Source organism: Papio anubis, chromosome 10 (genome assembly GCF_008728515.1).
Source record: "Papio anubis isolate 15944 chromosome 10, Panubis1.0, whole genome shotgun sequence".
In the NCBI taxonomy this organism is placed as follows: domain Eukaryota; kingdom Metazoa; phylum Chordata; class Mammalia; order Primates; family Cercopithecidae; genus Papio; species Papio anubis.
In genome coordinates, this window is record NC_044985.1 from 10106665 (window position 1) to 10131805 (window position 25141).

General features: G+C 44.8%; 1 protein-coding gene across 6 annotated transcripts in view; it reads right to left on the reverse strand.

Annotated features, from left to right (window-relative positions):
• RALB (RAS like proto-oncogene B) overlaps window positions 1-25141 on the reverse strand; it is a 52884-nt gene that overhangs the window by 13809 nt on the left and 13934 nt on the right. For 4 of the 6 annotated variants that reach the window (XM_021923511.2, XM_021923512.2, XM_021923514.2 and 1 more), the window contains one exon: window positions 2643-2807. In XM_021923511.2, coding sequence (XP_021779203.1) covers window positions 2643-2756 — 114 coding nt within the window. In that variant the 5' untranslated portion in view covers window positions 2757-2807. Of the gene's footprint in view, window positions 1-2642; window positions 2811-25141 lie in introns of those variants that run through there. The other 2 variants (XM_021923513.2, XM_031651174.1) reach the window with 1 other exon arrangement.

Here is a 25141-nt window from a genome sequence, read left to right on the forward strand (position 1 = left end):
CTGACAAAGAATGAGAAATCATAATCCATTATAAAGTTTTAAAGATGAGTACTCCAGCACTCTCACTCCCTGGTGACTCTCAGTGAGGTGAAGGGAATACCCCATGATATAAGACCGTCTTGGCTGGCTGGAGACTGAAGACTGTCCTGCTGGCCTTGGAGAAGCAAGCCACCGTGGTATGAGCTGCCTATGGAGAGGGCGCGTGGCAGAGGCCTGCAGGTGACTTGCAGAATCTGAGCACCTGTGTCCTACACCCACAAGGAACTAAATTCTACCAACAATTAGGGAGCCTGGAAGAGGACCCCCAAGGCTCAGGAGAGGTCAGAGCCCCAGCTGACACCTTGATTGGAGCCTTGTGGGACCCTGAGCAGAGGACCCAGCTGAGGCTCCAATTCTGGACCTATGGAAACTATGGAATGATAAATGTATGTTGTTTTAACCTGCTAACTTTGTGATTATACAGTAATAAAAAAAACTAATACAAACAGCACTGACATCACTAAATCCAGCAAAATAACAGTATTTTTATTAATTAATTAAACTGCCTGACATACCTCTAGAATACCTTCTACTTTTTTGTTTGCTGTGTATTTTTTCTTGTCATATGCCAATGATTTTGAAATATTCCTATAGAGAAAAATAATTTAGTCTTTCCTTTAGCATGGTTAATGAAAATTTCTTTTGTACTGACAGTTTAGAAGAGGTTCTTTCAGCTTCACAACTATATCACTTTTTTTTTTTTTTAAGTTCTGGGATACATGTGCAGAATGTGCAGGTTACATAGGTATGCATGTGCCGTGGTGGTTTGCTGCACCCATCAACCCATCATCTCGGTTTTAAGCCCTGCATACATTAGGTATTTGTCCTAATGCTCTCCCTCCCCTTGCCCCCCGCCCCCTGAAAGGCCCCAGTGTGTGATGTTCCCCTCCCTGTGTCCATGTGTTCTCACTGTTCAACTCCCACTAATGAGAACATGTGGTGTTTGGTTTTCTGTTCCTGTGTTTGCTGAGAGTGATGGCTTCCAGCTTAATCGACGTCCCTGCAAAGCACATGAACTCATTCTTTTTTATGGCTGCATAGTATTCCATGGTGTATATGTGCCACCTTTTCTTTATCCAGTCGCTCTTTGATGGGCATTTGGGTTGGTTCTATGTCTTTGCTATTGCAAATAGTGCTGCAATAAACATACATGTGCATGTGACTACATGGCATTTCTAGTAATGAAAGTTTTGGGATTACTGCCAAATTTAGGAAATCTCTATTGAGTTTCACCGTAAGAAGCTGTAAGATCTGAAAAACTTTTCTGGCCCAGTTTCTAGCTTCTAGCTTTCACATTTTTGTGTCAGACGGTGCCACAGGACAGGTTCACATCGGGATCCACCCCGGCCCTGCACCTCACATCACGATGCTCTCACGTCAGCACAGTGGGCAGTGGGAGTACTCCTGAAGACAGCAATAATCGCCACACACCACATGACTCCAAACCACACCAACACATACCACTATTCCCACCCAACCCAGCCCAATTCAACTTCCCTCAGCTAGAGGCCGAAAATGCCCATGGCCACACCAACTGCACCCAGCATAAGAGGAAGCAGGACAATGGGAAAGTCTAGTGAAAAGAGATAGTGATCTTAACTGATGTGGTTGCAACAGCTTTCTTTTGCAAATCTCACAAAGCCAATGCGGCTGCAACGCAAGTGAGAGTCCCTGAGGTTTAAGCTCTGCTGGGAACACTCTGCCTGCCTGTACTAGTCATCCCTCGGTATCCTTAGAGAAATGGTTCCAGGACCCCCATCAGATACCAAAATCTGCAGATGCTCAAGTCCCTCAAAATGGCACAGCATTTACATATAACATCCTCCCGTACACTTTAAATCATCTCTAGATTACTTATAATACATAATACAATGAAATGGCTACACAAATAGTTGTTACACCGCATGTTTCAATTTATATTGTTTTTATTGTCGTATTGTTATTTTCCATTGGGTTTTTTCCCCCAAATATTTTCATTCCGCAACGTTTCATTCTACATTGCTTGAATCTGCAGACGTACAGCCCACAGTAGGCCTAGTATCCTAGGAAACAGCTCAAGCAGGGACTTTTGTGGCTCTGGGGATCAACGCTGTGTTGTCACACTGAACTCAACACCAGTCATGTTATCCACATTAAGTACGTGACGTAAATTTTGGGCAAGGATAGTGCAAGCTTTACCTTGCCGCACGGGAGAACTGGATCTGATGTCTATCACTTGGGAAAGGATTAAGTTGTATGATAACTCAGCTCCCCTTTCACTCTCTCCCATGACTGACAAGCGCAAGGCTAAATGCTCATGTTGTTTGGAAAACCTATACAAAGGCTCCTCTCTCCTCCCTTGCTTTGGTCAGAAAGAAAGCTTGCAGTGTAACAACAGAAACGATGCCTGCAGAGATCTCTCACACCCCTACCGGAGTTGAAATTATTTACCTAGAATCAGCAATCCAGATCTTATGCTGATTAGACCTTCCTAGGAAACCACCTCACCACAGACTTGCTCCGTGAACCCCTGTGCACAGGAGGACTGGCACAGAAACAGTGGGAGCAGGGACACTGCTACAGCCAATGCCATCGGAAGGTGGTCTGTGCCTAGCAGGGCTTACCTCGTCATACATGAACTGAAGCGTCAGGGCCGACTTGCCAACGCCTCCACTGCCAACCATGATCACCTTGTGGAGGGCCAAGGAGCTCTGGCCCTTACTCTTGTTGGCAGCCATCTCGCTGGTCTTCTGAGGCTGTGACACACAGACAGATGACCCAGTGAAGAGCTGCTGATGACAAAGACAAAGACTTAGAGGCGATTTGCTTTCAACCTAGCTGAAACCAAACGTCATTCACATCCTCCATTAAAGCCTAACTAACCCAGACATTCCAACAGGAAAGTACTCCTTCCAGGCTCAGGGCAGAGATGCAAGCCCTCCAACAACTCGGGAAGTCACTTACCCCAGCAGAGCTGGGGCAAAGCCAAGGCTAGAGGGGAGAAACGGGGGCGCACACCCCGCACCCGCCTCACTGGGCAGGATAGAGAGGACACCCAGTCACCAAAAATCATCAGACCCTCAGCAGGGCCTCACTGAGGCAGAGACCAAACCGCTCTTGGCCCCCGTTTCCTACCTCTCTGCCCGGTCCTCGGCTGCCGCGGAGAACAGCTCGGGACCTCAATCCCCAGCTCTTTAGCTTCACTCCTCGCTTTGCCCTCGTGCCCTCTACCCCATAACGTGCACACACTCACAACACGCTCACACTTTCATGTTCACACACACACGGTCACTAACACGCTCACACGTGCCCACATTCACACACACCCGCTCACACCCACACACACCACGCTCACATTCACATACTCTCACATTTACATTCACACATGCTCACTCACACATGCTCACGCACACATTCACTCACACATGCTCTCATTCACACACATTCTCTCACACACGCTCACATTCACACATTCACACACATGCTCACATTAACACACATTCACTCACATTCACACACACGCTCGCACACACGCATGCTCTCATTCACATTCACATTCACACACACACACATTCACACACACGCTCACATTAACTCACACATTCACTCACATTCACACACATCCCCGCACATTCACTCACGCATGCTCTCATTCACACACATTCGCTCACATTCACACACGTTCACATACACATTCACACACATGCTCACATTAACTCACACATTCACATACACACACATTCTCACACACTATCACTCATTCTCAGGCTCACACGTTCTCACATTCACACATGCTCTCACATGTTCTCACGTTCACACACATTCACACACTTGCTCTCACACACTATCACATGCTCACACACATGCTGTCATACATGCTCACATTCACATACAAGCTCACACTCATCACACACGCACTATCACACACTCATATACACACACTTTCACTCATAACACGTTCACAATGCTCTCGCAACACACTCTCAACCTTGTGCTCTCATATGTACACTGAAGGTCACACACTCTCAACACTCTCCATACACTATTACGCACACACTTGTCCTCTCACAGGTACACTCATGCTCTCACACAACACATGCACTACACTCACACATGCTCTAACACACATACATGTTTACATGCTCATACCACACACACGTTCATGCTCACACCACTCTGACATGCTCTAACACATACATGTTCACACCACACATGCTCACATGCTCTCACACGTGTTCACATGCTCAGACATGCTCTCACGTACATGTTCATGCTCACACCACTCACACGCTCTAACACATGCATGGTCACATGCTCATACCACACATGCTCATGCTCTTAACACACACGTGTTCGCATGTTCATACATGCTCTCACATGTTCTAACATACATGTTCGTGCTCACACCACACGCATGCTCTCGCACACATACATGTTCACATGCTCACACACGATCTCATAGGCTTTAACACATACATGTTCGCATGCTCATGCCATGCATGCTCTCATGCTCTAACAAATACATGTTCACATGTTCACACAACACACTCACACATGCTCCCATGCACTCTCATGCTCTCATACACACATATTCTCACAAACACATATGCTTTCACACTCTTACACAGCTTCACACATCCCTCTGGTTGATTAAAGTGAGTTCAAGAATAAATACCCCTTCATGACACATGAGAATTAAAAGAAGAAATCTCAAAACCAGTTTGCCCTCATCAGAAGGAAGATAAAATGAATACAGCAACTCCAGTACTGTGGGATGGCAAAGCATCCCAAGTAAGTATATTTAACAGGGACTTGGAATCTACTGTAACCCAAGTGCCAATCTTTATTTTAACCAATTTGGATGGAAAAACCTATTTCACATACACCAAAACACAAGGAGAAAGGGTAGGGCTTGAGCATCTGGCAGGCCTGAGTTTGGTTCTGCCATTTGTGAGCTGTGTGACCCTAGAACTAGTTCAGTTTCTCCAAGACAGTTTTCTTATGTGCATAAAACCAACCACCCACCTACCTTGCAGGAATGTTCTGAGGACTAAATGGGATACGCATGGGAAAGACCAAGGCACAGTACCAACCACACAGTAGGAATGAATCAATGTTGGTTTCCATCCCATCTAATTGTAAGAGTGATACTGGAGGTAGAAAGAAACCATTTAGGCAAATAGTGAGGGCAAAGAGTCCTCGGCAGAACTTTTTTTTTTTCTTCTTTTTTGAGACAGAGTCTCACTCTGTTGCCCAGGCTGGAGTGCAATGGCACGATCTCGGCTCACTGCAACCTCTGCCTCCCAATTCAAGCAATTCTCTTGCCTCAGCCTCCTGAGTAGCTGGGATTACAGGCACGCACCACCCTGCCTGGCTGATTTTTGTATATTTAGTAGAGATGGGGTTTCACCATGTTGGCCAGGCTGGTCTCAAACTCCTGACCTCAAGTGATCCACCCCCTGGCTCAGCCTCCCAAAATGCTGGAACTACAGGTGTGAGCCACTGCACCTGGCCAGAACTTCCCTTCTAACAAAAAGCAGCCCAAGAAATCACTTATTTTCTAAAAAACAGCAGCCTGGAAGATCAGGCTGCACACATAGATAAGGAAGCCAGAAGCTTGCACAGCTGCACGCCAGCAGCTGCACCAATAGAAGGGCTACCTGGGGCCAAGTATGTTCACCATGGGGGTTCCACCTCCCCTGTTTTTAGCACATGCACAACAGGAAAGAAATAAGCAACATGGAGTAGCTCAGGCTGAGGACCCCCCTGCATAATGAAAGACTGTGATGGGGGCTGCCAGAGATTCATGCCTTATGCAGATGGCACACTTGGTCCTAACCAGTTTTACACACCCTATGTAGATCAGATACTGCCTCCCCACTAGCTCATCTATAAAAAACTCTGCATTTCACTGCAGGATGGCAACCCTTTTTCCAGGACCCCTCTCTGTAGCAGAAAACCATTCTCTTTCTTTCACCTATTCAATTTCTGCTCTAAACCTCACCCTTGGTGTGTCTGCATCCTTGATTTCCCTGGCCATGAGACCAAGAACTCTGGGTGTCACCCCAGACAACGAGGCCACTTTAAGATGGTGTTCATTCTAACTACAACATGGTGGACTCCTATTTCCATTACTGCTGATGAGATAGCCTGAAAACATCCCCACTAGAAAAATAAACACACACAACACACACACATCATTGGGTGAAATAAAACAACATCATTTTAAATCAGTGGTTCCCATTCTTAGCTACACAACAGAATCATGCAGGGAGCTTCAGAAACATCCTTACGCCTGGGTCCTACCCTAGATTCTGAAAGAATTGATCTGAGATGCGACCTGGGCACAGGAAATTCTAAAAGATTCCCAGGTGATCCTCATGAGCAGCCAAGGCTTAGAATTGCCCTTAAATGCACAGCTGAGCTCAAAAGAAAGCAAGGATCCCCAAACAGGAAAGAATCAGAGCAGTAAGAGCAGCAGTTCCTGCAGTTCTGGATGGTTGCTGTTCTTGGTAATCTAGGATTTAACGTACATGTGTATGTGTGCGCATGGACACACACACACATTCACATGGCTGGGAGACCAGACACACACACAAGGTAGGAGTTAGAATTGAGACACCTTTTCAACTGAGAACTGAGAAATCAAGACCCTTGAAGGAGCATACCATCTGTGAGCCAACAGAGGAAAATGACAAGGAAGCTTGTCTCCCTGGGCTCTGGCTGTAGGAAATTCTCCCCTGAAAACCTATACCCACAACACTCCTCCAAAGCCAATAAAGTAACATGAAAAGTGGTCCCAGGATGCCCATAGTGCTGGAACCCCAGAGAATGCTAAATGAAACCTCTCTGGGGGAACAAGGAGCAATGAAGACAGTTCGTGAGTCTCACAGGTAAAGCCTACAATTCCAACTCACAAAACACAAGCAAATCGCAATTCATGAGAGTCAATAGCAGTAACAAGCAGGACTCTTCAGGCAAGTGTTATAAAAAGTATTAGTTGATCAATTTTAACAAAGACAAAAGCAAAATGTGAAAAAAAATGACATCATTGAAAGACCAGATGGAGTTGAAAAAGAACCATTTCGAATGCTTAAAATACTTTTTAAGTATTTTAAATGAAAAGTAATGATGCTCATAGCAAATTTACAGAATACACATAAAAAGCACCTATTATTCTATCACCCAAAGATACTCACTATTAACTGTGTATACCAGAATTTTATCTACACCTTCCTATATTTAAAACCTGTTTGAGGCCATATTTACATAGTATTGCAAGTTACTTTTCATGTATTAGATTTCTCTGTCTTCTGAAACAGCAAAGACTGAACATAATCAAGCTTTCTCCTGATGACCTCAGGGCACTCATCAGTTAGTGAAGGGCCTTGGCTGCCAGGAGTCCAGATCACATTTGCTGTTCTCCCCGCTACACTTGACCATTTACCTGCCTACACCAAGCGTTCTTTCCACTTTCCCTTTGCGAATTACGAGCTTTTTTTTTTTTAAATAAGTGAACTAAGCAATTAACTAGATAATTATGCACACTGAAATGTGGCTAAAATAGAATAAATGGGATAAGAAGCAGACCTCCCCAAAAGGCTTGAGTTTAGAAGGTGAAACTACTTCTGGCCTCATTTCTGGTCCACACCGTTTCCTACAGAGCTGAGGTTTGTGAATGAGGTTGGAACCTCCAGACCATCAACCTGTCACACAATTTCTCGGAAGCAGTCCTGGTCCTATGAATTATTATGGCCGTCTGAAACGGATATTTTTCCAGGCTTGGAGGTGGGGGGATACTTTCAAACAGGTGTAGTTATCTAATTCTGAACTGCTGTTTTCAAAAACAAAGTCAATCTACATAGAAGAAATAATAAATGAATTGAAAACTATTCAGCACACCCAGATACTTCCCAAAATATCTGTCCTTAAAGTTCAAAAACTGAAATAACCATAGTGGATATTTCCAGCCTATATCACTGCTTCAGTCAACTTGGCACGATTAAGGGAAAGAACAGGGAAGGTAGAGGTGCTGACCACATGCCCCTCACTGAACCAATCCTGGAAACAGCAACCTCCAGACTTTGGGTGAAACTGCTTTGCAAAGATTCTGACAGTGAGAGAAGCCCAACATGCTGACTCCATCGTGCCTCTGGTCTCACAGGCTGGCATCTTCTCTTATTCCTGGGCATAGGCCACACCCACCACGAGAGGAATTTCTAGTTTAACAAGGATAATAGTCCCTCCCTAAAATTGATCCTTTCCTTGTTCAGGGACTGAAACTGCCTTTATAAAACTAGTAAAAGGCCATGAGATTAGGATTATGGGAGGGGCCCGAGTTCCGCTAAAATATAGGCCTCCTTTCTATAATCCCTTACTGCTCAGGAGTCATGGTCAGAGGTCACAAGATTGGGACTACCCTAGTTGCTCCTCTAGATAACATCAGTGTTGTAAAGCCTAACATTGGTCTTTTGAGATGTTTTTCAGACTGACCCCACCTGGACTCATGACTCAACCAGTCCTGTGGTTCCTCACCACCATCCAGAGGTGGACTCAGTGCACAAGCACCATTTTCCACAACCCTATAATTGCATCCCCAACCAACCAGCAGCACCCTTTCCCTAACCCCCTGCCTACCAAAATATCCTTGAAAAACTCTAACCTCTGAGCCTGTAGGGAGACTGACTTGACTGATAATTCCAGTTCTCCCAGGTGGCCAGCCTCAAGTCCACTGAACTCTCTTTACTGCAATACCGTGGTCTCAGTAAATTGGTTTTGTCTCTGCAGTGGGCAGGAAGACCCATCGGGCGATGACACAGGGTATTCGAGATAAGAAACTTATAACTGTTTAAGCCACAGAGAGTCTATTGTTGTGTTTGCTTTTTCTTGTACCAAAAACATTCCAGAACATAGTCTTTGCCCTCAAAAAACTCAAAGACTAGTGGTTCTGACAGATTAGTAAGTAAATGATTACAGTACAAGATGATAAATTCTATGGCAGAAGTATGCAAGTGGTGCCCTGGGAACATGGAAAGACACATCTATATCAGGCTGGAAGGTCAGAGGAAGTTTCCTGGAGGGACATCATATGAACTGAGATCTGAGGGAACTGACTAAAGACAGGAGGAGAAGGAGCAGGAAGGAAAAAAAAATCAGTCAAGTTTAAGAAGCTCACAGTAATGATTTAATGGCTATAATAGAAATGCCTACCCAATAAATGTTTTCTGAAAAAAATACAGGTATCTTCCCCAACATTTTATCCCAAAAAGTTTCAAACACTAAGAAAAACTGAAAGAACTGTCCTGTGAATCCATACACTCACCGCCTGGACTTTACAATCAACATTTTGCTCCATTTGCTTTATTATAAATCCATTCATCTGTCATCTCTCTACCCATCAATGCATCTCATTTTCTGATGTATTTCAGTACAAGTTGCATATACTTCATCCCTAACATGAAGCACAGACATTCATTTTCCCCAAAGCAATTAGACTTCCCCCACTGAATTCACTAACAATTTCAGAACTACATCTTGGGGTGGGGACCGCTTGCAAACCATAAGGTAATACGGATAGGGCCCTGATCCTATTCGATGGGTACACTTATAAGAAGAGGAAGCGATACCTGGGCTCTTTCCACCATGTGAGGACACAGTGAGAAGGCAGCTCAGGTATCTCTTCCTCTTCTTCTAAGGCAGGAAGAGAGCCCTCACCAGAACCCACCATGTTGGTGCCCTATCTCAGACTTCCAGCCTCAGAACTGTGGGAAGATCAATTCCTGTTGTTTAAGCCACCCAGTCTATGGTATTTTGTTATGGCAGCCTGAGTTAAGACGGCACCCTTCAACATGTTTCTATCTACTCGCACAAAAGCTCTGTTGTTTGACTCAAGTTTGTTCAAAAAACATTTGGGCTCTACTCTGTGCCAAGTTTTGGGTTTCTCCCCTTAGAAAATTCAGTCTTCCCAACGAGACTTCTATAAATAAAGCATTTTAATGTAATTTCTCACATGCAATGATAAAGATGGTACAAGACATAATGGAAAGCATAATGAACTCCAGGAAAAGGGAATCAGGAAGGCTCCAAAGGTGAATAACAGTCCATTCAGCAGATGGGAGTGAGAGCATGTTTCAGCTTAATACATAGCACGTGCAAAGCAACAAAGGCATGAAACATCACAGTGGGTTCAGGCATCACATAATATTGAAGCATAAAGTATGGGATGGGGAAGTGCCTGGGTAATGAGTCTCCAAAGATAGCTCTGTCTGTCTACAAATGGGCCTAAAGTGCCATCTTAAGAAACTCTGATTCTAGAGAAAACAGGGAGCCACTGCTAGGCAGGTCCTCCAGCCCATCTTAGCTTGTAAGGCACCGAATCAACAAGGATATAGAATAACAAGACACTCCAAACTAAGAATGTCCACTTAGATGACTTGTTGGGGAGGGGAGGCAAGAGCACTGGGAAATGGTTTTTCTATGTTATGTTATATGAAACACTAATATTAGATAAGACTCTCTATCACTTAGCATAAAACCAAATACCAGAACATATATTCACTTGAGAAGCAAAATGTATTTTGAAAGCAAATCACAGTATATAAAACCATACGTGGTAGGATGAAGAGGTGGTTTCTTCTAGCCTTAGTCCCATAGGCTAATATAGTCAGTCTTTCGTTAAGCTTGAGCAAAGAGGAAATGCATTGGTAAGTCGAGTCCAAATACCACCCTGCAGTATCATAGGGTTGTCATGAAAATCACAAATGAGAATCTGAAAACCTACGGGAAACTAAACTTTCAGTCCCCCTCCTAAAATTCTGTGTCCTGAGTAATATGGCAACAGAAGCACTCAGCAAAACAGTCAAACATTATACACCTGCAAATAACTGCATTCAGCACTCCTCCAGACAGTATGAACCGGAGGTAACCTAATATATTGGCCATAATAATATTTGAGTCTGGCAATCCTAAAGCTGGGACGATGTAGGGACAAAAACAAGAACGGTATTGAAAACAGACCCCTGAAAAATTAGGGATCCAGAAATCCATACCTATAACAAATATTAAATAAACAAGAGAGAAGGGAGGGCTCTGTTTCAGTAGAACACCAAGGGGAGACTGGTCAAGGTGGAGGGCACACCTCAGTCAGAAAATTCACATTTCCCTATAATCACAGAAATGACCTTTCCTTTGTTTTAATCCTTACAACAAAAACTAACCCGATTTTAACCAGTTATTTTCCATTGTTCTGTCTCCCTGTTCTGAATCCCTGTTTCAAAGAAAGTAACTTTGAAATGGCCTATTTTGGGTTCTTAGTTTCTGCATTCTTCAGCCCTTCTCTGTCCACAAAGTCAGCCTCCTCTCCTTAGCTCACTCAAACACAATCTTATGGAATCACATGCTACCCAATACCAGAACTGCAAATAAAGCCAGTTAAGATCTTTAAACTACATTTGTGATAATTTTGTCTTTTGACTTTACAAAAGCTCAAACTCAACAGTAGAGGTAAAATTCAACTTCCTGTTATTTTTTTCAAAGAAGCGTTCCAACAGGAAGCAGTAATGGAAAAATGCAGGGAATCAAAATATGGTAAGAAATCTTTAATTCAACAGTTAAAAAAGGGGAAAAGAATTTGAAAAGTAAGAGAGAATTATAAGAAGAACTGAAAGACAAACAGATTAGGAGAAAATATTTGCAACACAAAACAAAGTAATATCCCTAATATATAAAAAGCCCCTGTAAAGCAGTAAGTCAAACAACCTAACTTTTTTAATGGGCAAAAAATGAAGAACTAAAAGTGGTCACAGATAACAAACATATGAAGGTAAACCCAGTTTCTCTAGTAGTCAAGGAAATGTAAATAAAACATTAGATTGGGTTCATCAAGAGTTTGGGGAAATGAATACTACTGATAATAATATTAACTGTCAAAACCTTTTGGGAAAAAATAAGCAACAACTAAAAGAATTGTTTGTAAAACTCTTCTAGGAATTTATTCTATAAAAGTATAAGGATATAATTACAAGAATGATTTTTTGTCACCACAAAGAATGCTACAATAATCTTTAAAATTTCCATCAATGGGGAATTCTTGCATAAATTATGATAGTGAGAGGTGAAGCCAGCTGGACTTCCTGGGTCGAGTGGATACTTGGAGAACTTTTCTGTCTTACGAGGGGATTGTAAAACGTGCCAATCAGCACTCTGTGGCTAGCTAGAGGTTTGTAAAATGCGCCAATCAGCACACTGTAAAATGGACCAATCAGCGCTCTCTAAAATGGACCAATCAGCAGGACATGGGTGGGGTCAAACGAGGGAATAAAAGCTGGCCACCCCAACCAGCAGCTGCAACCTGCTTGGGTCCCCTTCCATGCTGTGGAAGCTTTGTTCTTTCACTCTTCCTAAGAAATCCTGCTGCTATTCACTCTCTGGGTCCGTGCCACCTCTGAGAGCTGTAACACTCACTGTGAAGGTCCGCGGCTTCATTCTCGAAGTCAGTGAGACCACGAACCCACCAGAAGGAACAAACTCCGAACACATCTTGGGAACAAACTCCAGACACATCACCTTTAAGAGCTGTAACACTCACCACAAAGGTCCGCAGCTTCATTCTTGAAGTCAGCAAGACCATGAACCCACAGAAGGAACGAACCAAATTAGAACTAAATTTTAGATTATACAGCTATTGAAAAGAATGGGGAAGTGCTATATGTACTGACAGGGAACAATGTCCAGATGTATCCATTTAGGAGGTACAAAATGGCAATAATCCAAATTCTATCAGAAACGTGCAGAAAACATATAATACAATGTTATTTGTTTAAAAAATTTGTTTGTTTATATATAAACAAAGAATTGTTGTAGGACACACAGTTAATACTGGCAACAATGAAGTTGGACTTTCCTTCTATTCTTTCCTTTCCTTCCTGTTCTAAAGCTTTCTGATAGACTTTCATTCCTGATCTGAAGCTTGCCTTGGTCTCTTCTTCTGCTTTAAAAATAAAAAAATTTAAAAAACACATACTCCTTATTTTGCCTAATTTGAACAAAGTAAACTGAGGAAATCTGAACACTGATTGGATTTCATTTATTTTAGGACAGGTTCTTGCTCTGTCACCCAGGCTGCAGTGCAGTGGTGCGATCATGACTCACTACAGTCTTGACCTCTTGGGCTCAAGCAACACCCCACACACACACTCCCGTCCTGGGCCCTCTGCCCCCGACTCCAGAGTAGCTGGGATTACAGGCGTAAGCCATGGCATCTGGTCGGATTAGTCATTCATTGACTGATGGTGACAAGATAGTGCATTATGTACTATTCTCTGTCCTTTCGTGTATGTTTGAAAAGTTCCACAAAAACAAACATAAGGTAAATTAACTTATACCACAAAGGGGGATTTACTAGCAGACTACTAGTGTATGTCACTGACTCAAAATGAAAAACTATGCTACAGGAAGGAGGCCGAGGATAGGGCTGGGACTCGGGAGGAACTGGACACAGGGCCCTGAGAGCTGCCAGACCTTCCCTGTGATTCTCGACACGTGCTGGCTCTGTCTCTCTTCCTTGCTGTGGATCAGCTTTCACCACTTGGCAAAAGCAGAGATGCCAATTTGTAAAATTTGGTGGCCTGCAGACATACTTTGTTTGTTCATATAGTGCTTTTAAGAATTCATTTAAGCCAGCACGGTGGCTCACGCCTGTAATCCCAGCACTTTGGGAGGCTAAGGAGGGTGGATCATGAGGTCAGGAGATCAAGACCATCCTGGCCCACATGGTGAAATCCCATCTCTACTAAAAATACAAAAATTAGCTGGGCATGGTGGCTCGTGTCTGTAATCCCAGCTACTCCGGAGGCTGAGGCAAGACAATCGCCTGAACCCAGGAGGCGGAAGTTGCAGTGACCCCAGATCGTGCCACTGTACTCCAACCTGGCAACCAAGCAAGACTCCGTCTGGGAAAAAAAAAAAAAAAATTCATTTAGTTACTTACATTTTTTAAAGAACGATTTCACATAAAGTCCAAATTTTTGGCATCTCTTAAAAAATCAAGAAGTCTGACATTCCTAAGTACGACTCGGCTGGTGCTGCAGAGCAGCTGCCGCTTTTGGAAGGGTCATACGCCATCTGAAAGCCAGCGTAAGCCTGCTACACTCTTACTTCCACCTGCCTCACTCGTTTGCCTGGCTCCCTGACCCAGCTTCAGACAGGATGGACCCAGTCCTCCCGATCTCATACCCAGACCCTGGCCTGAGTCAAGTGACCTCCTTGGTCAAGTTCCCCTTCCCTTGTGTAGCTGCTATTCTAATTAGCACAAGGAAATGGAATAAGTTTATATGCTCATACACGTTACGACTCACTTTCCATGTCTATAAAAATCAGAAAGTTGAATTAAGTGATCTAAATTATCTTTCAATTTTTGACTGTTTTTTTCTGACATTAGATATGCAAAACAACTCTAATTAGCCCTCTTGTTTGCCTAAAGAAATTTGTTTTAGGTATTTCTGTTCCCTAACAGATACCTTTTTACCTGTCCCTCCCCACCCACCCCCCCCCAAAAAAAGAAAAACTAAATTAACAAAAACAAATGAAATTAAAACAAAAACTAGAAGGCTTTGGAGTCCCTTCTTGTAAGCAGGAGGCTGCTTCCGGTCTGTACCTCTGTGCACATGCTATTCCTTCTGCCAGGACTGCCCTTCCTCCTGATGGAGGAGGATCGCCTATAATTTCAGACTCAGCCGGAATATTTCCTCCTCACCTTTCGAGATATCCCCCAGCCAGCTCATCCTCCCAGTCTCAGAGGGCCCCCATGCCTGTCAATACTGTCTACCATTTCACTTCGGGAAAGTGGTGATTTCCCCCAAGATGAGGTCTGTTTCTCCCACCACACTTCAAGCCCATTCATCTCTGTGTGCCCAGCGTGCCTGGTACTTAGGGGACGATCAACATTCGGTAGATAAAACACCAGAGCTGGTGTTCTCCACCTGGGTTGTGAGGCCTCAAAAAGATAAGTGGTAGCTGGTAAGCTTTTTACTTACTTTTTTGAGACAAGGTCTCACTCTGTCGCCCAGGCTGGAGTATAGTGGCATGATCATGACTCACTATAGCCTCAACTTTTGGGACTCTAGCAGTCCTTCCACCTCAGCTTCCTGAGTAACTGGGACTACAGGCACATGCCACCACGCCCAGCTAATTTTAAAAAATTTTTGGCCGGGTGCAGCGGCTCAAGCCTGTAATCCTAGCACTTTGGGAGGCCAAGGTGGGTGGATCATGAGGTCAAGAGACTGAGACCATCCTGGCCAACCAACATGGTGAAACCCCATCTCTACTAAAACTACAAAAATTAGCTGGGCGTAGTGGCACACACCTGTAGTCCCAGGTACTTGGGAGGCTGAGGCAGGATAATCTCTTGAACCCAGGAGGCGGAGCTTGCAGTGAGCCGAGATTGCACTACTACACTCCAGCTCGGGTGACACAGCAAGACTCCGTCTCAAAAAAAAAAAAAAAAACAAACGTGGTAGAGACTAGGTTGCCCAGGCTGGTCTCAAACTCCTAGCCTCAAGTGACTCTCCTGCCTCAGCCTCCCAAAGTGTTGGGATTACAGGCATGAGCCACTGTGCAGCCTAGTATGCTCTGAAACATTAATGCATTTATCTCATGACTTTCCTAAAGTATAAAGCAATGATAGATGGTGGGAGCAATTTGCAAGCTGATTTTAATATAATTATTTCTGAAATAAAGTTCCCCTCTACCCACCCATGGAATCTGGGATTTTGCTAGCCTTACAGATGGTTACCAATTTATACAGATTCGCTCTGAAGTTCCTGCTACCTGAAGAGGCAGCTGTGGACACATTAGAGCTACGGGACTCCTAACAGCTGAAGGCAAATTTGGAATTAGCATACGTGTCTCTATTCTGAATTACTTATTCAAATAAAATCCTATTTAGAGACTTAAACAGATTCTACTACTACTTCTACTGCTATAGCATCTCTAGTATATTGCATACTCTCAGAATTTGTATGATTTGTCCAGGGTCACTTAACTAGTGGATGGCAGGGCTGGGACTGGAGCCCTAGCAGTCTACACTCTGAGCCGCTACATGGTCTGTGCTCTATGAGTGGATTAGAGTGGGGTGGGGAAGAGCTTCAAGTATGAGGTGAAATGTTGAAACTTATTTCAGGGACACAGATCTATGGCTCAGAAAGTTCACTAAAGAGGGAGAAAAATGCATAGGCAGGCAACACAGAGCACAAGCTCTAAGACAAAGACCTGAGAGAAAATATACAACAAAAAATAGTAGTTATACAGTTCCACGCATCAAATAAAGATGTTTGTCAATGACAGACCACGTATACAACAGTGGTCCCATAAGATTACAGTCCTGTACTGTCACTGGGCCTTTCCTACATTTAGATATGTTTACACAAATACTTCCCCATTGTGTTACAACTGCCCACAGTATTCAGTACAGTAACATGACGTGCAGGTAGCATGTTGAGCAAAAGGATGTACCATACAGGCTCGGTGTATAGTAGGCTACGCCACCTAGGTTTGTGTAAATATACCATGACGTTTGCAAAACAATGACATTGCTTAAAAGCATTTCTCAGAACGTATGCGTCATTAAGTGATGCGTGGCTGTATATACAGAAGAACTGAAAGCAAGGACTTCAACAGATATTTATACACTCATGTTCACATCAGCACACAATAACCAAGAGGTTGAAACAACCCAAATGTCCATCAGTAGATAAACAAATAAATCAGATGTGGTATAAATGTACAATAGAATATTCAGCCTTAAAAAGGAAGGAAACTGACACATGCTACAACATGGATCGCCCTTGAAGACATTATACTAAGTGAAATAAGCAAGACACAAAAGGACAAATACTATGATTCCACTGATATGAGGTACCCAAAACAATCACACTGGGAGTCAGAAACCAGGACAGAATGGCGGCTGCCAGGGGCTGGGGGAAGAGGGGAGTGGGGAGTTGGTGTTTAATGGGTGCAGAGGTTCAGTTTGGGATGAAGAAGTTCTGGAGATGGATAGTGGTGATCCCTGCACAACAAAGTAAATGTGCTTAATGTCACTGAACTGTACCCCCGAAAATAAGTAAAATGTTGAATTTTATGTTATGTACATTTTACCAGAATTTTTAAAAAATAGTTATATACCAACTACAGTGTGGGACAGGAAAACAAACCCTTGACTTGAAGTCTGCCATTAGGAAGCCAACGGTTTTGGTTAACATTTTTCGTCCTCAGTCTGATCTATAAAATACAGGACAAGGCCAGGCGCGGTGGCTCACACCTGTAATCCCAACACTTTGGGGGGCCGAGGTGGGCCGATCACTTGAGGTCAGGAGTTCATGACCAGCCTGGCCAACATGGTGAAACCCCATTTCTACTAAAAACACAAAAGTTAGCCGGGTATGATGGTGGGCGCCTGTAATCCAAGCTATTCGGGAAGCTGAGGCAGGAAGAATGGCTTGAACCCGGGGGGTGGAGGTTGCAGTAAGCCAAGATCTCGCCACTGCACTCCAGCCTGAGCAACAGAGTAAGACTCCATCTCGAATAGATAGATAGATAGATAGATAGATAGATAGATAGATAGATAGATAGATAGATAGATAGACAGACAGACAGACAGGCAGATAGGCTGGCCGCAGTGGCTCATGCTTGTAATCCCAGCACTTTGGAAGGCTGAGACAGGCAGACCTGAGGTCAGGAGTTTGAGCCCAATCTAGCCAACATGGTGAAACCCCATCTCCACTAAAATACAAAAGTAGCTGGGCATGGTGGCGGGCACCTGTAATCCCAGCTCCTAGGGAGGCTGAGGCAGGAGAATCGTTTGAATCCCGGAGGCAGAGGTTGCAGTGAACCGAGATCGCGCCACTGCACTCCACTCTGTGCGACAGAGCAAGACTCAAATAAACAAACAAACAAACAAATAAATAAATAAATAAAACACAGTACAGGATAGGCGCAGTGGCTCGTGCCTATAATCCCAGCACTTTAGGAGGCTGAGGCAGGCGGATTGCTTGAGCTCAGTAGTTCAAGGCCATCCTGAGCAACATGGTGAAACCCTATCTCTACCAAAAATACAAAACACTAGCTGGGCTCGGAGACTGAGGTGGGAGGATCGCTTGAGCCTGGGAGGCAGAGGCTGCAGTGAGCCAAGATTGCGCCACTGCACTCCAGCCTGGGTGACAGAGCGAGACTCTGTCTCAAAAATAAAATGAAATACAGGAGGGCTATATCCTCAGGACTGTTATGAAGATTAAACGAAGGAATACCTATTAAAAGAAGTTCTCAGTAAGCACTTAGCTGCTTTTTAAACATCACTCTCACCTGGGCACAGTGGCTCATGCCTGTAATCCCAACATTTCAGGAGGCCAAAGCAGCAGATTGCTTGAGCCCAGGAGTTTAAGACCAGCCTGGGCAACGTGGCGAAACCCATCTCTACAAAAAACACAAAAATTAGCTGGGTGTGGTGGCATGTACCTGTAGTCCCGGCTACTCAGGAGGCTGAGGCGGGAGGATCACTGACCCTAGGGAGGTCCAGACTCCAGTGAGCTGTGATCTCACCACTGCACTCCAGCCTGGGCAACAGTGAGAACTTATCTCAAAATAAATAAATAAATATCACTCTAATATTCTAGAAGGTCTTGAAAAAGCAATTGGCCTCAGAGCCAAATACACGCTAAGGCAGGAAAAGCTGCCAGTCCATAAGAAACAGGTAAGGCAAAAGACTTGTTACTCAGATGCAGTTCCCCTTGTCCCGAGGAATGAAGGGGCCTGGCTTCAAGTCCTCCTTCAGCCACTGACTCACTAGAGGATTAGGCAAGTCATTCCCGCTCACTGACAATATCTGCCCTGCCTATGTCTCAGGGCAGTGGGGAGGGACACCTGGAAAACGTGTACCAAAGGCATACTCAACCGGGTAACAAGCACAGGCACATTCTCATCAACGGAAGCCCTTCATACCCTTCTTTCTTCACCACTCAGAACACAATGTAATTTCCCTTTGAGGCATAACCAATGGGCATTTCAGGATGTCCCTGCCCTAAATCTCCCCAGCAACTCCTGAAATGGCTCTAACCAAAACAGTCTTGCCTTCTCCTCCCTGCTGTGTCAGTGTGTGAAGCCTGAGAGGATCACACAAGGAAGGTGCCACCTCCCCAGCCACGTTTGGGAACTACGGTGCTAGAACAGGACCACCCTCCTCTCAGGGGGACCACACTGCTGAACATCTGTCCTGAACAGTCACCACCAGAAGTGCAGGCGTCCCCACCCTTCCCTATGACTAGGGCTCTCAACCCAACAGAACTCCATCCACCTCCTGAAATGGCTAACCCACCTGGTCCCTGCAACCTCAGGCACCCCAGCAAACCCTTCGAGAGCCTCTACCTCTTCTAAGAATGTTCCTCTACCTTCTAGCTCTGTCTGAGACCTGGGTGTGCCCTGGGGACACCGCATCAAGCAGATGCTATTTCTCCTCCATGCCATGTGCTTCAGGGCCAGACAGACCAGATATGTGTCCTTCCTCCCTCCCCAATGTCGCCTGCACTTCAGTACCTCCGTTAGCCCCCTCCCTCTTACAAAAGCCCCCACACGTTTGAGGCCTGGGCTTTCCAGCCATAATAGCCTGTCCCTCACCTCGTTACTATCCACTACGGACCTTCTGGTCACTTCTCTCATTTATTGAGGACATCTGCTTCTGGTCTGCAGACTTCCGTTCTACCCCAAGTCCCGTCGTCCTCCCCAGTGACACCTGAGCATATGGATGTCCCAGCCAAGCTTGGCCCCTCTCAAGTCCTTGATCCTCTCTTCTCGGAAAACCCTTTCCTTCATTCTATCTAACATTGTCATGGTCAAAACCTGAACTTCACCGTCACCAGAAACAGTTACCTCCTCTAACCCTCTAGCCTCAGCCTCCATCCTTCTTGCTCACTTGTTCAAATACCACCCCACACACAATTCTCTGCCCTCTTGAAACCTGCAAGCACTGGCCTCCAGCACTCTCTGTCTGTGTAACAAGCCCCTCTGGGCTGCACTGCCTCCCTCACCAGCTTAGATCCCAAAGCCTGACATGAGAAAAGCCCTCTTGCAGATACCTCATCTCCCTGCTCCCTTCCCCTCCATCTCACTCGCTGTTTTCAGCACCTGCACCCAGCACGCAAATGCTGCTGTCGAGGAAAAGAAACTCAAGAAAGCAGCCTGCCAACACTCCACTTTCAATGCACTTATGATCACAAACCACGAATGGGCACTCCCCCACACTTCCTAGTAATCTCGCTGTGACTCACCCCGTGCCCTCCCTCTGCTCACTCTTGACAGATAACCAAACCTCATTTGTCCCAGAGAACACCAAGCCATCAAGCCCAAACTCCCTTAGAGCTCCTTCACCAAATCTACAAACTTTCCACGCCCTTCTTCTCCTTGTCTCCAGCCTCATGGAGTGCACAATCCTGCTCTTAGCAAAGGCCGAGCCCTCCACCAACACCATACCCAAGAACTTAATTCCTACCACTACCCTTTTTCGGCAGCACCCATCAGTCTTTACTTTGCTACAGGATCACCCCCAACAGTGTGTAGACTTGAATCTTCACCCTAAAGACTCGTGGCTCAAGCCTGTAATCCCAGCACTTTGGGAGGCCGAGGCGGGTGGATCACGAGGTCAGGAGATCGAGACCATCCTGGCTAACATGGTGAAACACCATCTCTACTAAAAATACAAAAAACTAGCCGGGCGTGGTGGTGGGCGCCTGTAGTCCCAGCTACTCGGAGGCTGAGGCGGGAGAATGGCATGAACCCGGGAGGCGGAGCTTGCAGTGAGCCGAGATCGCGCCACTGCACTCCAGCCTGGGCGACAGAGCGAGACTCCGTCTCAAAAAAAAAAAAAAAAAAAGACTCGCACATGCGTGCATGCCTTTGACCCCCATATATCCTTCTAGCTAATGACACAATTCCTCTATAGGAATTATCTATGCTAACACTTCTCAAACTTTAACGCATAGTTTACCTGGGAATCTTGTGAAAATGCATATTTTGATTCAGTAGGTCTGGAGTGGAACCCAAGATTCGGCACCACTAACCTAGTCTCTAATCATGCTCCTGACCCACAGGCCCCACTCTGGGTAGCAAAAGTCTGTGTTTCCTTCCCTCACTATTTATGGAAACCATTCCAATCCAACTTCCTCCCAACATAAGCTCACAGAAACTTGTAAGATCAAGATCACCCACAAACTCCACGTAGCTAGCTCCAATAAAAACTCTTCTTTCTTCCTTCCCATGCCCTCCTCCTCTTTAAAATGAGCAGGTAGCAAGAGCGATAAAATGCTGCCTGGAAACGGAAGGCCCACAGCAGGCCAGTATAGGGCCCCTCCCAGCATCCCCCTCCTGAAGCCATCCCTCCTGGCTTCCACAGCCCACATTCTCCCACAGGCTGAGCGCTTCCCAGGTGGCTCTCTGGGCCCTTTCTCGGCGCCACTTGCCAGGCATTCCTCCTCCCCCTCTAGATGGCAACATTTCTCAGAGTTCAGTCTTGCTCCCTCCTCATCTGCACTCTCTTCCCAGGTACCGCATACAGCTCAGTGGCTATACAGGCAACTTATGAACCTGAGGATGCAGCCCTGCCCACTCTCCTGGCCCCCAGGCTCACAGCCTTGCTGCTGCCCCTGCCCACTGGGCTGCCACAGGATTCTCAACTTATTCCCAAAATAGAACTCTTTATTCTTCCCCCTTAAAATCTGCTCCTTCACTATCCCCCATTTAGTAGCTACCAAAGTCACTACTAGTATCCCTACCATTACCAATGACCTGGAAGTCATTCTTAACTCCCATTGCCTCTCCCCAGCTCAATTCATCACCAATTCTACAGATTCCATCTCCAACATAGATTTCAAATCCATGCACTTCTTCCATCTTCTCTGCCACCATCCACTCAACAGCCCCAGCTTCCTAAGTGACCCCTCACTGCCACTCCAGCCCCTCTTCAATCTGTTCTCCACACAGCTCTTCCAACGAAGCTTCTAACACTGCACATGACACTGTGCTTAACGCTCCTTAAAGGCTCACCATGAGCAGCAGCTAAACCCTCTACTGGCCATGGCCTCCGTGGCCTTTTCCTTGCCTTCCTCCAGCCCTGTGAATGTGCCAAGCACTTTCCTAGCTAGGACTCCTCCCATATCCCCCCACCCTGATGCACACATACGTACACACACACACACACACACACACACACACTGCATTCAGGAAGGCCTGAAGCAAGAGGAAGCAAAGTCTAGTCAAGAAACTGGAGAAAGACCTTCACAGCTATCTGCAGCAGAGAGAAAGGTGGAGCCCAGTACAAGATACCACTGAGGAGGAAAGGAAGGGAGGGATCATTCAAGACCCCAGTGTAGGCCAAGTTTAGGGATCTGGGACCTTTGAACGCACTGGAGAGCCACTTAAGTATTTCAAGTAAACAGGTAACATAATTAGGCTTGAATGTTGAAAAGGTAATCGTGGCTACAGAGTAGAAAAACAGAGGGGTCAAGAGCAGATGTGGGTATGTACCAGGCCAGGCCGGTAACATGGTGGGGACTAAGGAGATGATAATGCCCATGAGGAAAGTGACTAAATTTTAGACCTACTTAAGATGTTAAAAAATGGCAGTGTTTACTAAGTGAACAGATATAATTTGAGATGTTTAAAAGGCTTGCCATGCAAGTATTACTAGAGGTATCACATTGGCTAAAATTCATTTCTCACAATAGGATCAGCTATCAGCAGTAAAGCACTGGCCACCAATCCTTCCTGTGGGAGGAAGGAGGGAGATTACAAGGAAAGTAGAATGAAAGAAAAGAAAGATACTAGCTCATAAATTAGGGCAGACGATGGGAAAGGAGCCAAAAATAGGAAGCAGAGGAAGTGCAAATAGTGCTGACTTTTCAACTCTGCCTAACAGTGACTCTAACAACCTTCAACTGGATTGGGAAGAACAAAAGCTATTCTCAGAAAAGCTTGTCTTCTGAGGTTGAAATTTAACATGATTAATGAAATCTTTCATTATAAATATGCACAACTCAAAGGATATTCATTATAAAAAATATCAGGATCATAAAATTTTTAGAGATGAAAGGGACTTAGAGGTCATTTAGCCAGGCTCAGGCTCAGGATTCAGAAACTCTTCTCTCTACCTGTAGGCACTTCAGGAAGATTTCATCCAGAGCTAAAAGAATAACGCCCTTCTATCCAGGTGGATAATGAAAATGTATGAGGGTCTCAAAAGAGAGCTGAAGAACTGCTAGGCAAACAAGCAGTATCCAAAGTTTTAAAATAATGGGGAAGAGTAAGAGGGTTTAGGTTCTCCAAAATTTTTCAGCTACTTTGCCAATGAGTTTTATTTTTAAGAACGCACAGATAATGAATGACTAATTTTAAGCCATTCATCAAAGGAGATCACTCTGTCAATATTTTTTTACCAACTTGTTTTGGGGTAAAAGAAAAAACTTCAGACGTTCCTTTCGGTTTAGGGACCAGCAAGATCTGAATTTCTAATTTCCAAAGCTACTGCATACTTGGCTAATTCCAGCATCTGACAAAGAACCAGAAGAAAGAACATAAAAGTTTCACGTACAATATTAAAGCTTCTAGAATAGTAAAGACCCCAGCTGTGTTTCCATCTCCTAAAGTATACTTCAGTGAACATCTGAAAGAAAGATTTTCTCAATGATGTTTGGACTAAACCTTAAAAAAGTTGTGGTGGCTAGCCTCCAAGAATACTGATGAGCCCTGACCTCCCCTCTTGTAGTCCTTTCCCACATTGTACCAGGTCTGGTCTGAATGCTAGTAGAAGGGATGGTATGCCATCTCCAAGATTAGACACTGGATTAGTCTGTTCTCACGCTGCTATGAAGAAATATCCGAGACTGGGTAATTTACAAAGGAAAGGGGTTCAATTGACCCACAGTTCCACAGGGCTGGGGAGGCCTCAGAAAACTTACAACCATGGCAGAAGGCACCACTTCACAGGGCAGCAGGGGACAGAATGAGTGCCAGCAGGGGAAATGCCAGATGCTTGTAAAACCATCAGATGATGTGAGAGCTCACTATCAGGAGAAGAGTATGGGGGAAGGCCCCCATGATTTAATTACCTCCCACCAAGTCCCTCCCACAACATGAGGGGATTATGGGGATTACAATCAAGGTGAGATTTGGGTGGGGACACAGCGAAACCACAACAGACACCAATATACTGCTGCTTCCATCTTGATCATTATCATACTCATTCTCTCCCTCTCTCCCCACCCCCCTCAGATCACTTTCTCTGGGGAGAAAAGCCATGTTGTGAAAAGCCCTGTGGAGAGGCCCACAGGGTGTAGAACTGAGGCCTCCAGCCAACAGCCATGTGAGTCTGCCATTTTGGAAACAGATCCTCTGGTCCCCGTGGAGCTCCAGATGACTGCAACCTCAGGAGGGAGCCAGAAGCACCCAGTAAAGCTGTCCCCAGATTCCAGAACTTCAGAAACTGTGTGAGATCATAAATGTCTGTTGTTTTAAGCTGCTAAGTTTGGGGAAATTTGTTATGCAGCCCAGAAAACTCATTCAAAATGTGGGCAAACCACAGGCAGCCAGGCGCGCAGGACCAAACTACTAAATTTCCTTCAACTCATGCCGTATACTCAGTAAAATTACATAGCTTGGAACAGTGCTATCTATAAAATGCCCACAAAGCACTGACAAAAGCAACAATGAAAACAATATATTGGCAATTATCAATTAATGATAACTTTTTCTGCATTTAGATTTCGACTAAAAAACAACTAGCCACCACCACCACCACCAACAAAAACAAAAACAGCCAAGAGAACACTAAGGAAAATTACAAGCAGCTACTTTTTTTTAAAGTGACAAACTTGAAATTGAGACCTGGTTAGAATTTTGCAATTGCTATAGTAAGCAATACCGTCCCTCTTTGACACTCACTTCCACATCCTCTTCATCTTTCTTTCCACTGTCACCCATCTAAGGCTCATTAACCCTCTTGCCTACTGGCCCCTCTGCTTTTTGGAATATCTAAGAATATGTGTACACATAGACCAATATTTATATTCCTGGCTACCAAAAGAACTGA